The sequence below is a fragment of the Danio rerio genome, chromosome 13 (genome assembly GCF_052040795.2).
Source record: "Danio rerio strain M-AB ecotype USA chromosome 13, GRCz13ab, whole genome shotgun sequence".
Classification (NCBI taxonomy): domain Eukaryota; kingdom Metazoa; phylum Chordata; class Actinopteri; order Cypriniformes; family Danionidae; genus Danio; species Danio rerio.
In genome coordinates this window covers 2,242,653-2,255,880 of record NC_141033.1, presented here as the reverse complement: position 1 = coordinate 2,255,880, position 13,228 = coordinate 2,242,653, and the positions used below count along the sequence as shown (strand labels likewise).

At 38.3% G+C, this 13,228-nt stretch overlaps 1 protein-coding gene across 12 annotated transcripts in view; it reads left to right on the top strand.

Moving 5' to 3' along the window:
- The window catches only part of eloal (elongin A, like), a 40,504-nt gene extending 27,755 nt beyond the window's left edge, over positions 1-12,749 (top strand). For 5 of the 12 annotated variants that reach the window (NM_001444276.1, NM_001444280.1, NM_001444278.1 and 2 more), the window contains 7 exons: positions 246-348; positions 2,784-2,954; positions 3,348-3,445; positions 4,754-4,934; positions 8,318-8,441; positions 8,944-9,050; positions 12,453-12,749. In NM_001444276.1, the coding sequence (NP_001431205.1) occupies positions 246-348; positions 2,784-2,954; positions 3,348-3,445; positions 4,754-4,934; positions 8,318-8,441; positions 8,944-9,050; positions 12,453-12,514 (846 nt within the window). In that variant the 3' untranslated portion in view covers positions 12,515-12,749. Of the gene's footprint in view, positions 1-245; positions 349-2,783; positions 2,955-3,347; positions 3,446-4,753; positions 4,935-6,722; positions 6,800-8,317; positions 8,442-8,943; positions 9,051-12,452 lie in introns of those variants that run through there. The other 7 variants (NM_001444277.1, NM_001444279.1, NM_001288658.2 and 4 more) reach the window with 3 other exon arrangements.
- The last annotated feature ends 479 nt before the right edge of the window (positions 12,750-13,228 follow it).

Below are 13,228 nucleotides of genomic sequence, written 5' to 3'. Positions count from 1 at the left end.
TTGGTTAGGAAGGGGTTGAAAATGTGTACTGTCGGTGTGCTTTTTGGAACATGGTTGGGAAACACTGAGAATGTTGCTATATTTGATTTTAATTGCACAGCTTTTGTAATCTTAGTTTAGTTTTTTTTTTTTAGCATCAGTATCCGGTTTAGTCCTGGTTTTATTTGGAAAACAGTGGCTAATATATTCTTTCTCTAAAGCAAGTCACGTTTGAGAAAAGGAGTAATTTGTGGCTTTATCTGCAGGTTCCTGAGCAGTCAGTGATGGACTTGCTGAACGTCCCTTTACCAATGAGTCTTCCTGAATGCGAGGATCTTTCTCAGTATCAGTACTTCAGTGAAAAGAAAGGTGAGCGTTTTTATTTTTCTGTCCCTAATCTTGCAATGGATGATTTATGAAATGATTTTCAGAGTAATGAAATGCACTGGTGTATTTCTATTAAATATTGGTAGATAAAAGTGATCAGTTATTGGAGGTGAGTTATTAAAACTATTGTGGCACGCAGCGTGGCTGTTCAGACTCGCACTGACACAAGGAGTCATGGGCTGCGTCTGAAACCGCATACTTCCATACTATACAGTACGCTAAAATCAGCATGCGAGCCGAGTAGTATGTCCGAATTCATAGAATTCGAAAATCAGTATGCGAGAAGAACCCGGAGGACTTACTACTTCCGGCGAGATTCTAAAGTGCGCATCCCATGCACGCTATCCCATGATGTCCCGTGAGAGAATTCGTGAATGGGAGAGAAGCGACACAACTGACGCAGGTAGGTCATGTGACCATGACAAAATGGAGGATGTAGTACGTTCGATTTCCATTCATACTTCTCACATTTATACTGTATAGAACATACTTTTCTAACGGCTGAGTAGTACGTTTAAATTCTAATGCAGTACCTACTGAGTAGTAGGCGGTTTCGGATGCAGCCATGGTCTTTAACCACTCAAGGTTTAAGGTGTTTTTTTACATGTGTTTTTTTATTATTCTTCGCTATTTGGGCTTATTGGAACCCATAGATATATACACTAGATGTCGCCTGGCCTATTGTTGTCTATTGGACGGAATGCGTCAATAGCGCCGCCATCTTGCTACAGGGTAGCGCTCCTTTGAAATGAATGCGGGACCAAGGTACAGTGGAGGACTGTGGCCATCCAAAGCCAGAGATATACACATATACACATATATCTATGATCGGGAGTTTTCCTGGATGTTAGTGTGTAATTTTTTTTTCTAATTACGAAACTTTTAATTTTACATCACTTTTCTACATTGATGGATCAGTGACCGCACGGGCATTCCTGACAAAAAGCTTGTGTTTGTGTGTACAGAAATGTACTATTCACCCTCCCTGTTAAATCTGATCTAATCATGTCCTGAAACACAGCTCCTCTCCTGCTTTCACTCCTCATACTGACGGAGGGAGCGATTCGTTTGAGAATGAATCCCCCGAACGACTCTTTCACTAACGTTAGCAGACAATAACACAAGTTTCTGGCAGCGCAGCATCTCGTTGTCCTATTTCTTTTGCATTGTTTGCTGATTTTATTCAACAAAACTAGCATAAGCCGAGTGTTTAGTGCGAGCTGGAGCTGCTTTGCCGTATGGTGAATGCAGTAAGTGACTGTTATCATCAATAACGTTAGCTGATTAGCACAAAAGTTCAGAACATACAAAAACACAAAAAATCTTAATCTGACCTATGAAATGTTCTGCCTTTGTGCTTTGATTTCTTTGTTTGCTCATTTCTACACCTGTAGACAGCGCTAAAGTCCCGCATCTTCACATAATAACACTGTCTTGACTTGTGCGGTTGAGTGACATTTGTCCTGGGAGCACTGTACCAATGTGGCGGCGCTATTGACGCATGCTCAGGGTCCCTATGCGATATCTAGTGTATATATCTATGATTGGAACCTAATTAGAATAAAAATCTAAGTATCATCTTTTGAGATGATGTACTTTTAGAGAAAAATGATGTCCATATATGTGGACTTGTGGTCCAAATTTTCATAACACTTTTTCCTGTCTGTTTTTAATGCATATTTAATATAGATTTATTTTTACTTTACTATCAAAGAGTAAAAACTATTTTTTTTTCCATTTTATTACAGTTAAAAATAGTGTTTGGGACATTTCACATGCTGCAAAACAGTTACAGAATGACACTATGTCTGTAACAAGTATTTTAAATAGCCACTTAAGAGACAATTATTAAACACATCTCTTATAAAAGTTTTGATGTGAACATGTCATGGCTAGAAGCCGCTTTACAGAAAATAATTCATCTATTCAGTTTACTTCCGCGTCGTGCCCTATTTATCAGGGGTCACCAATGCAGAATGAACCACCACAGAAAAAAATGACAATGAACTTTGGAAGCATTGCAAACGATGAAAGATGACAATTTGTTAAAATGCACATCTATAAATCTAATACTTGTTTACTAAAAAGAAACAGGCCTATAAACTATTTCTTATAGCAATTAGTGTATTACAATGAGTTATATTATTAAATATTTATGTTAAAGTTATCTAATAATTCCAGCCAGCTTTTAGTGAACTTGCAATATTGTCAAAACACAGAACTTTCAGTTGTTATATGTAATAAAGGCATTAAGAAGCAAGGCTTTGAACACTATTTCAGTGCCCAATAGTTAAATGATCTGATGAGTTCTGTAAGTGTTTATTTATTATTAGTTTAAACATTTAATTTATTTTTTATTTATTTATTTAAATTAAGAATTTGAAACTGTGAAGGTAAAACATTTTTTTTTAATTCAGATGACAGAAGAGCGACTGAAGTGTGTGAGGATGAGGAGGAGGCGCCGATGTTCATTGGACAGCGGCTGAAGAATAAGATGCAGGTGTATTCGGGCAGCAAGATGGCATTTCTGCCCTCCATGATGACTCTGTACCAGCAGTGCATCCGAGCGCTGCAGAACAACATCGACTGTACGTACAAAACACACCATGATGATCTTCAGCTCAATAATGTAAGAGTAAAGAAGCCTCATTCAGTGATGAACTAAATATATTGATTAAATAATATAGAAACAAATCTAACTCTATAAAGAGAAATGTTTTAAAAAAAGCTTTGAGCATTGAAAGATCTTGAATTTGTCAATTGTTGTTATTTGTATGTTTAATTTATTTGTACAATGCATGATTTTTTTAAGAAACAGTGATGATTGTAAATGATATATTATATACTTAATACAAGTATAATAGTAGCATAGCCAATGCTGCTGATACGGCATAAGTACCTAAAACCCAGAACTGGTGTAAACTAAACTGAAGCTTAATTGGCTAGCCAGTTAATTCAGCTTAATGGTACATGTTTTGCAGCTCTCTATGAAATTGGAGGAGTGCCGTTTGAGATTTTGGAGCCAGTATTGGAGCGCTGCACGGCTGAACAGCTCCTGCGCATTGAGGAGTGCAATCCTGTGAGACTTGAACCTTTATCTTTTAATAGTGACATACTGCATGTCATAGAAGAGATGTATTAACACCACCAGTTTGATGTTCTGACACCCCTTTTTTAACATGTTTTTAACACACAATTATGGAACATTCTACCTGTGGAAATCAGGTATTGTTGTTATTATTATTTGTTTATTTGTTTGTTTGTTTATTTATTTAGTATTTTTTTGAAATTGTCTTATTTTACAGCTCTGCCAAGAATTAAACTGTTTTTGAGTTTCTGTATTTATTTTTATTTTTAGTTATTTGTGTGATTTTTCTTTCTTTTTTTTTATGTATTTTTATTCTGATTTATTTTTTATTTAATATAAAGTTTTATTAGTTTTTATTCATTTATTTTTATTTATATTTATCATTTTATTTATTTTTATTTATATATTTATTTATTTTTGTTTTTATTTATTTTTATTTCTTGTTAATTTGTATTCCATTTTATTTACATTTTTATTTATTTATTTATTTAAATTTATTTAAATTGATTTTTTTCATTTAATTTTTATATTTTTAATTTTTTATATATATTTTATTTATTTATTATTATTTTTTAAATGTTTGTTTATTTATTTATTATTATTATCATGTTTTTTGCTTAACTTTTTATTTTTTTATTTTATTACTTTTTTAACTTATTTTTACATCCATCCATCTATCTTCTGGTCTGGCAGGAGCACTTTTAGCTTAGCATAGCATAGATCATTGAATCTGATTAGACCATTAGCATTTCAATCTCAAATGGCTAAAGAGTTTCGATAATTTCTATATTAAAAGCTAGACTCTTCTGTAGAGACACTGTGTACTAAGACCAACAGAAATTAGTAGTTGCAATTTTCTAGGCTGATGTGGCTATGAACTAAACTCTCATTCTGGCATAATAATCAAGCTGTTTTGCTGCTTTACCATGGCTGCAGCAGACACAATGAGTAGTCTGCTCCAGTATGACCTACATGACCATACGCTTGCACAGGTTACCAAGCTGAGGACTATTTTCAGATGCAGCCTCATCTTGTGCCTTCTGCAGCCATTGTACGGCATCAAAACTCCTTGACTATTTGGTCGGAATGGGAGTATAGTATGCTACAGAATAATGTTGTATTAACTATAGTAAAAGTACTTGTATAGCCTGTCTTAGGTGTATAGTTTAGTATCTTATAGTACATGTTAGTTTTGCATAGTTAAAAACAAACAAACTCTTATGTCAAGTGTTGTGTTTGTATTTATGATTGGCTTTTCAAGCCCTAAAACAGCTCTGTGTGTATGTGGTTTTGGTGCAGGTGTACATCGGTGTGACTGATCACCTGTGGGAGAAACACTGCCAGAAGGAGTTCAGAAACGCCTGTCTGGAGGAGTACGAGTCCTGGAGAGAGATGTACCTCCGTCTATTCGAGGAGCGAGAGAGAAAACTCCAGCAGCTCACCAAGAGTATTGTCTCTGCTCACTCCGGCAAACCCAAAGGTCACTCCATGCACATGTCTTTATTCATCTGTTTTTTTATAGTGCTTTTTATCAGTGGTGTAAAGTAACAAATACCAATACTCCAATGGTTGTAATTGAGTAGGAATTCTAAGGGGTTGTGCTTCAAGTAGTTTTAAAATGTGTATTTTCACTTGAAAACATTTTTAGTGTTGTCTCGGTACTTTTATTTACATTTTTAGTTCAGTATCGGCACTTTACTTTGATCTTCAACTTAAATTTTTAGTGCCGTTAACGGTATTTCGTTTACTTTTACTTTAATACGTTTTTAATGCCGTATCGGTACTTTTATTTACTTCCACTATAATACATTTTTAGTGCCTTACCTTACGTTTCCTTACATTTTTAGTGCCGTATCGGTATTTTGTTTACTTTTACTTTCACTTGAATACATTTTTAGTGGCGTATCGATACTTTAATTTACATTTTTAGTGCCGTATCGGTATTTTGTTTACATTTACTTTCACTTGAATACATTTTTAGTGGCGTATCGATACTTTTATTTACATTTTTAGTGCAGTATCGGTATTTCGTTTACTTTTACTTGAATACATTTTTAGTGTTGTATCTGTACTTTTATTTACATTTTTAGTGCAGTATCGGCACTTTACTTTTACTTTCACCTAAATACATTTTTAGTGCCGTATCGGTATTTCGTTTACTTTTACTTTAATATGTTTTTACTGCCGTATCGGTACTTTTATTTACTTCCACTATAATACATTTTTAGTGCCTTATCAGTACTTTTACTTGCATTTTTAGTGCCGTATTGGTATTTCATTTACTTTCACTTGAATACATTTTTAGTGCCGTATCGATACTTTTATTTACATTTTTAGTGCAGTATTGGAATTTTGTTTGCTTTTATTTTCAATTTAATAAATTTTTAGTGCCGTATCGGTATTTTGTTTACTTTTACTTTCACTTGAATACATTTTTGGTGCCATACTGGTTCTTTTATTTACATTTTTTGTGCAGTATCGGTATTTTGTTTACTTTCACTTGAAACCATTTTTACTGCTGTATCGATATTTTTTTTTCTATTACTTTCATTTGATTACATTTTTAGTGCCGTATCAATACTTTATTTATTTGTTAATATTTTTTACATAGTTGGCTAAAGTAGAATAATCAGTCCTGAAATTCTCAAATCGTTCGTAAAAACATTGCATCACACAGAACAACCTCAACATACAGAAGACACAAAATTGTTACGTGCAATCACCCAGAGACTGTTGATTTTTCTCTACTACACAGCACTTGGGAAGTATTTGCAAATTAATTTCACTATTAATTTTATCTCAAATCCTATCTGAGTCGCATTAAAATCACTGCTGCTTAAAACTCTAGTGTTGATTCCTCCTCCTGTAGATCATCAGATTATGTCCAATTCAGAAATATCAGGAGATAATTTGTCAGTGTAATCTAGAAGTCGGTTTGTCCAGAGCGAGAGCAGTTGCTTGTTGGAGAGCTGATCCTGAAGACTCGGAGTGTGTGTGTGTGTGTGTGTGTGTGTAATATGGCTCTGACCATCTGTCCACTCACACTATGAATAGATTCAGAGCAACTGTGACTTTGGGGTTAAAGGGACGGTGGTTCACCTAAAAATGAAGTTACGTGATTCTAAACTTTTCTGAGTTTAGCAGCTATTGACATCCATAGTTTATTCATTTTCTTGTCGACTTAGTCCCTTTTTTAATCCGGGGTCGCCACAGCGGAATGAACCGCCAACTTATCCAGCAAGTTTTTACGCAGCGGATGCCCTTCCAGCCGCAACCCATCTCTGGGAAACATCCACACACACATTCACACACACACTCATACACTGGACAATTTAGCCTACCCAATTCACCTGTACCGCATGTCTTTGGACTGTAGGGGAAACCGGAGCACCCGGAGGAAACCCACGCGAATGCAGGGAGAACATGCAAACTCCACACAGAAACGCCAACTGAGCCAAGGATCAAACCAGCGACTCAGCGACCTTCTTCCTGTGGGGCGACAGTACTACATACTGCGCCGCTGCTTCGCCCGACATCCATAGTAAAAACAAAAAAAAAATTGTTTTTTTTTTTTTCTCCCAACCTTTTTCAAATATCTTCATTTGGGTTTATAGATAGAAAGAAATTGAAACGGGTTTTCAAAGCGAATGAGAAAACGTATATAGAGTGACTGACTGATATGGTTGAACATGCAAAAATATGCTGTTGTGTGTTAATTTTATATTTGGATATACTGGGTTTTCCATTCCCGCTCACTGTCAAAATGCTGTCCACTCCATTTTAAAAATGTGTGTGTGTATATATATTAAAGTGCTTTAAGGCATCTGCTTTAAATTCTATTGGTCTCCACTATTTAAATGCTTGAAGTTTCTGCCAACCTGACTCTATCATAACTTTTCAATCCAGATGGATGGGGCAACCATTACTGTATCCAAAATGGTGAAAAGCCTTGGAGTAAAGATTGATGACCAACTAAACTTCTCTGACCACATCTCTAGAACTGCTCGATCGTGCAGATTCTTACTCTATAACATCAGAAAGGTCCGACCCTTCCTATCTGAACATGCAGCTCAACTCCTTCTTCAAGCTCTTGTTCTCTCCAAACTGGATTACTGCAACTATCTACTAGCCGGGCTTCCAGCTAACTCTGCTTCAGAACGCAGCAGCACGAGTGGTCTTTAATGAACCTAAGAGCACATGTCACTCCGCTGCTCATCCGTTTGCACTGGCTGCCAGTTGCTGCTCGCATCAAATTCAAAGCTCTAATTTTTGCCTACAAAGCGACTTCTTTCTTTGCTTCTTATCTGCTCTCACTTCTGCAGATGTATGTGCCCTCCAGAAACTTGCGTTCTGTGAATGAACGTCGCCTCGTGGTTCCATCCCAAAGAGGGAAGAAATCACTTTCCCGAACTCTCGCATTCAATCTGCCCAGTTGGTGGAATGAACTCCCTAACTGCATCAGAACAGCAGAGTCACTCGCTGTCTTCAAGAAACCACTAAAAACTCAACTATTTAGTCTCCACTTCACTTCCTAATCTGCAATTGCCTCTGGTTCCACCGCTAACTGTACTACAAAAAAAAAATTTACTAATATTTTGCTTCTAACACTTTACACACCTGAAACTCGCCTACAGCACTTATTCATTGTTGCTCTTATAGTTGTGTAAATTGCTTCCCTGTCCTCATTTGTAAGTCGCTTTGGATAAAAGCGTCTGCTAAATGATTAGATCTAAATGTAAATAGTGTTGAGTAATGTAATCTGACTTGGGAAAAAAATTCTGTCTCTAATAGTTTGGATTAGATTGTTGCTGCGGTCTCATACACTCTCTCTCTGTGTTTGCTGCTGTTGTGTTTCTCTCATAGGTCGGCAGGTGAAGATGGCCTTTATTCACTCGGCTGCTAAACCACCTAGAAATGTGAGGATCCAGCAGGAGATCCACGGTACGGCAGGCCCCGTCACAGCCCCGCACCCCACAGACAGAGCTGGGTCAGTCCTGTTCACTGCAGCGCATTACCATCATCATTATCAGTGTAGGCGGCTCAGTGGTTAGCACTGTTGCCCCACAGCAAGAAGGTTGTTAGTTTAAGTCCCGGCTGGGTCGGTTGGCATTTCTGTGTGGAGTTTGCATGTTCTCCCTGTGTTGGCGTGGGTTTCCTCTGGGTGCTCCGGTTTCCCCCTTAGTCCAAACACATTCGCTATAGGGGAATTGAATAGGCTAAATTTGCCGTACTGTATGAGTGTGTGTGTGTGTGTGTGTGTATGAGTGTTTCCCAGTATTGGGTTGCGGCTGGATGGGCATACGCTGTGTAAAACATGCTGGAATAGTTAATGATGAATGTTTACCACTGTAAAAAAAAAAAGCTGGCAAAAAAATGGCATGGAGCCTGGTCAGTCCAGTTTACAGCACAATTACATTCTGCTATGCACAGTGCAGATTACTAATTGTGTGTGTGTGTGTGTGTGTGTGTGTGTGTGTGTGTTCTCACAGCAGTGGTAAGCCCAATGAGAACAGGGTAAGATCAGGCTTCATCGAGCCCTCAAAACCCTGCAGCACCAGCAGCTCCAGCCAGAGCCAAGACCCCCGGAAGATCAAGAGTGAGTCTCTCTCTCACACACACACTCAGACATGTTCCTATATCCCAGTGGGGACTCTCATAGACATAATGATGTTTCTAATCTACAAACTGTAAATACTTTCTGCTCCCATAACCTTACACCTAACAACAATCAGAATTAAGTATTTTGAAAATGTGAACATGCTCTGTGATTTAGGGTGCTTTCCCACCTGCCTCATTTAGTTGGATTGAATCGCACTAGAGTTGGTTTCCCCTTTTGGTGCGGTTCGTTTGGGCAGGTGTAAATGCAGCAATCGTACTCAAGTGCGCACCAAAAGCGGACCAAATAAGCGTACCGAGACCTGCTTGAAGTGGTGGTCTCGGTACGGTTTCAAACGAACCCTGGAGCGGTTTGTTTGTGGTGAGAATATGATCCGTACTAAAACAGGTCCAACCCCAAAAAGTACTGCGCGTTTTGGACTAATTCAGCTGCCGTAGGCCGATGCGCTGTGCATTATGGGATATGGAGGAAAAAAAATTGTTGACAGCGCTTTACCAACAGAGAGAGAGAGAGAGAGAGAAAGAGAGAGAGAGGGAGGGGAAAACATTACCTGATGGATCGTTGGTAATATTTCCGCAAGGTAAGCATGTTGCAGTTTTGCTAAATTAATTCACGTCTCCTCCTGAAGTGACGAGTGATGCATTAAACACTGTTTTCCAGCCGCGGCCGCGCTTCATTTTCATAATGTATAGTTTGTCTAAAGCAGGGATACAATCAGCCAGCGCAGTCGTCCCTCCAGAGTAAAAGGTATTGTTTACTGACATTTTCCCGCACGTGAATTCTGACCAATCAATAAGCAGTTTAGGAGAAATGTTCAACAATATCTGGCCAATGAGAGATGTGGATTTTGTCAGATGACTGTATTTTGGTTTGTTTCAACTGGTTGGGACCAAAGCAATCAGTGTGGTGTGAAAACGACCCAAAGACGGCAGAAGATGCAACAATGTATCATTTATTACCCTTGGTCCGGACCAAATGAAGCGAACTACAGATGTGAAAGCACCCTTATATGCATGTTTTCCAAGACGGACCTTAATTTTGCACCGAATGTTGACAAGTCGTCATGAGTTTGTGTGCATCCAGGTTTAAGTCCCCACTAAGGTATCAAAAAACAAGTGTACACACACACACACACACACACACACACACATAGGTTTGTTGCAGTATCTCAGTGAGAACATTGCGCAGACTTCCATTGTTTTTATATCAGGTTAATGATACTGACTATCGTCTAACCCAGGGGGCGTCACTCGTTTTAGCTCAGGGGCCACACAGAGGAAAATCTATTCTTAAGTGCGCTGGACTGGTAAAATCATTGTATTTATAATTTAAAAATAACAACTTCAGATTGTTTTCTTTGTTTTAATATGATCAACATAAAGCTGGAGCCTGAGGAAAACATGTAGCATCTATTAGTATCTTTCATTTAGTTCTAGTTCATATGAATATGTACGATCTCATTCATACAATTTAGTACGATTTGCTTATCCATCAATGACAATTGGGATTGTCAAACCCAATTCCTGGAGGGCCACAGCCGTGCTCAGTTTGATTCCAACCCTGCTCCAACACACTTACCTGTAGGTTTCAAACAAGCCTGAAGGACTCGATTAGTTTGATCAGGTGTGCATGTTAGGGTTGGAAGTAAACTGTGCAGAGCTGCGGCCCTTCAGGAATTGAGTTTGACATCCCTGGTTTAAGGGGGTGTGGTTGGGTTGCCACGCCTTCTTTTTTATATCGTACATTTCAACTGTAATTAGCCACGTAACTGACCAAACGGGAAATAGTTGCGTTTCCTTTTTAAGAACACCTCAGTGTAGTCTGACAAGGCATAGATGTGGTCTTTCTGTCAGAGAAGGCTGTCACTGATGCTGGTTCAGGCTTCAGGAACGGATGAAATTAACAGTTTGCAATTGCGCCATCCAGTGGACACGATTAGAACAGCATTTTATTGAAAAATTACATGTTATGTTTATATTTTATGAAGTCATCTCACAGGCCAGATTAAACCTGTTTGCGGGTCTGATCTGGCCCGCGGGCCATACGTTTCACACCCCTAACCCTACCCCGAAATTAAAAAACCCTGTCAGGAACAACTGTGCATCATTTGATGCTAATAAAAACATCATCGGGCTGATTTATAATCCCTTTTAATTCGTGAGGACCAGTGAAATGGACCGATTTGAGGTCTCACTATATACACTACCAGACAAAAGACTTGTCACGTATCCAAGTTTTAGGAGCAACAAATATTCAGTTGACTTCTAGTTGATCATTTAGTGTCAGAAGTGGCTGATATGTAAGGCAAAGGCCTCTAGATTACGCTTATTTTACCAAAATATGATCATGCCTTGATTATTAATGATTTAATTAGAATAGTAAGGTTTGTCTTTGCTTAGACAAAAGTCTTGCAACTGAACAGAAATGATGTCCAGTATAGAATATAAAGTCCTGCTGCAGTGGAGACTTTATCTTCAACGCCTCCACCTTCATCGTATCCCAGACATGCTCAATAATGTTCATACCTGGTGACTGGGCTGGCCAATCGCGGAGCACCTTCTTTGCTTGTTAGGAGCTTTGATGTGGAGGCTGAAGTATGAGAAGGAGCGCTATCCTGCTGGAGAATTGTCCCTCTCCTGTGGTTTGTAATGTAATGGGCAGCACAGATGTCTTGATACCTCAGGCTGTTGAAGTTGCAGATCTCTCGTACGCCCCCATACTGAATGTAACCCTAAACCATGATTTCTCCTTCACCAAACTTGACTGATATCTGTGAGAATCTTGGCTCCATTTGGGCTCCAGTAGGCCTTCTGCAGTATTTGTGATGATTCATCTGACCTTCTGCCACTTTTTTGCAAATGATCAGCTAGAAGTCAAGCTAAATGCAGATAATTATGCTGGGTGATTCTGCAAACTTGTTTTAATTATATTTTCACTTCTGTGTATTGCAGGGGCGTCCAAACTCTGTCCTGCAGAGCCACTGTCATGCATATTTAATTCCAACCCCAAATAAACACACTTGAACCAGCTAATTAAGCTCTTTCTAGGTATAGAAACTTCCAGACAGGGAAGTTGGAGCTAAACTATGCAGGACACCGGCCCTCCTGGAGCGAATTTGGACACCCCTGGTGCATTGTCATGAAAACACGTGGTTATGCAGGGGTTAAAGCATCTTAAAATTGTCCTTATTTCTGTGTATTGTCATAAACTTTACATGTACTGTTACGTTTAATAGTTTGACCATTTACTGCTGTTTTTGTGTAGTCATTTCCCTCGTAGGCTAATGAATGGGAAGTCCTAAAACAATGGCAACAATGGAGTTGACTTCAGATTAAAGTCAATGGGTGTGTGTTTGATGTGTTGTGTGGTGTTTGTTGACAGGAGTTGCGCCCATGATGGCCAAATCCCTGAAGGCCTTCAGAAAGCAGTTCAGTCGCAGATGAAGATGAATAGTTGGTTGCATTATGATATGAACCCTTATTGTCTCATTATTATTTTTTTCAATGTTATTTGTGACTCCTCAAGATTCTTACAGGATGGATGAAATGTGATCAGCTTAGTATTTATTTGTATGAGCCATAATTGCACTTTTGAAATGGACTGTTTCACTGTGTTATTGTCTTTCATGGCAGACACATGTTTGAAGTCTGACATTAAAACCGAAGACACTAAATCTGATGTGTGTGTGTGTGTGTATATGTGTAGCACAAACTGCTAACAGGGTGACTTCTAGGCCTACTACATGGTTTAAAGAAGTGCTGCAGGGTACTGGTGATAAAATGTGCAGGGTTCATACGGTCATGAAAACCTTGTCTTGGAATTTTGACATGACATTTTCCAGGCCTGGAAACGTTTTGGAAAAACCCACAAAGTTTTGGAGAAGTCATGGAAGTTTAACAAATATCTGCATAGTTGAATTAGGGCTGCGGGATATTGGAAAATCTGACATTACAATAGTTTGTATTTCTGTCATATGCAGTTGAAGTCAGAATTATTTGCCCCCTGTATATATTTTTTTCTCTAATTTGTTTAACGAAGTTTTTTTCTAAACAAGTTTTAACAACTTTAACTCATCTCTAATCACTGATTTATTTTCTCTTTGCCATGATGACAGTAAATAATATTAGACTAGATATTCTTCAAGACACTTCTATACA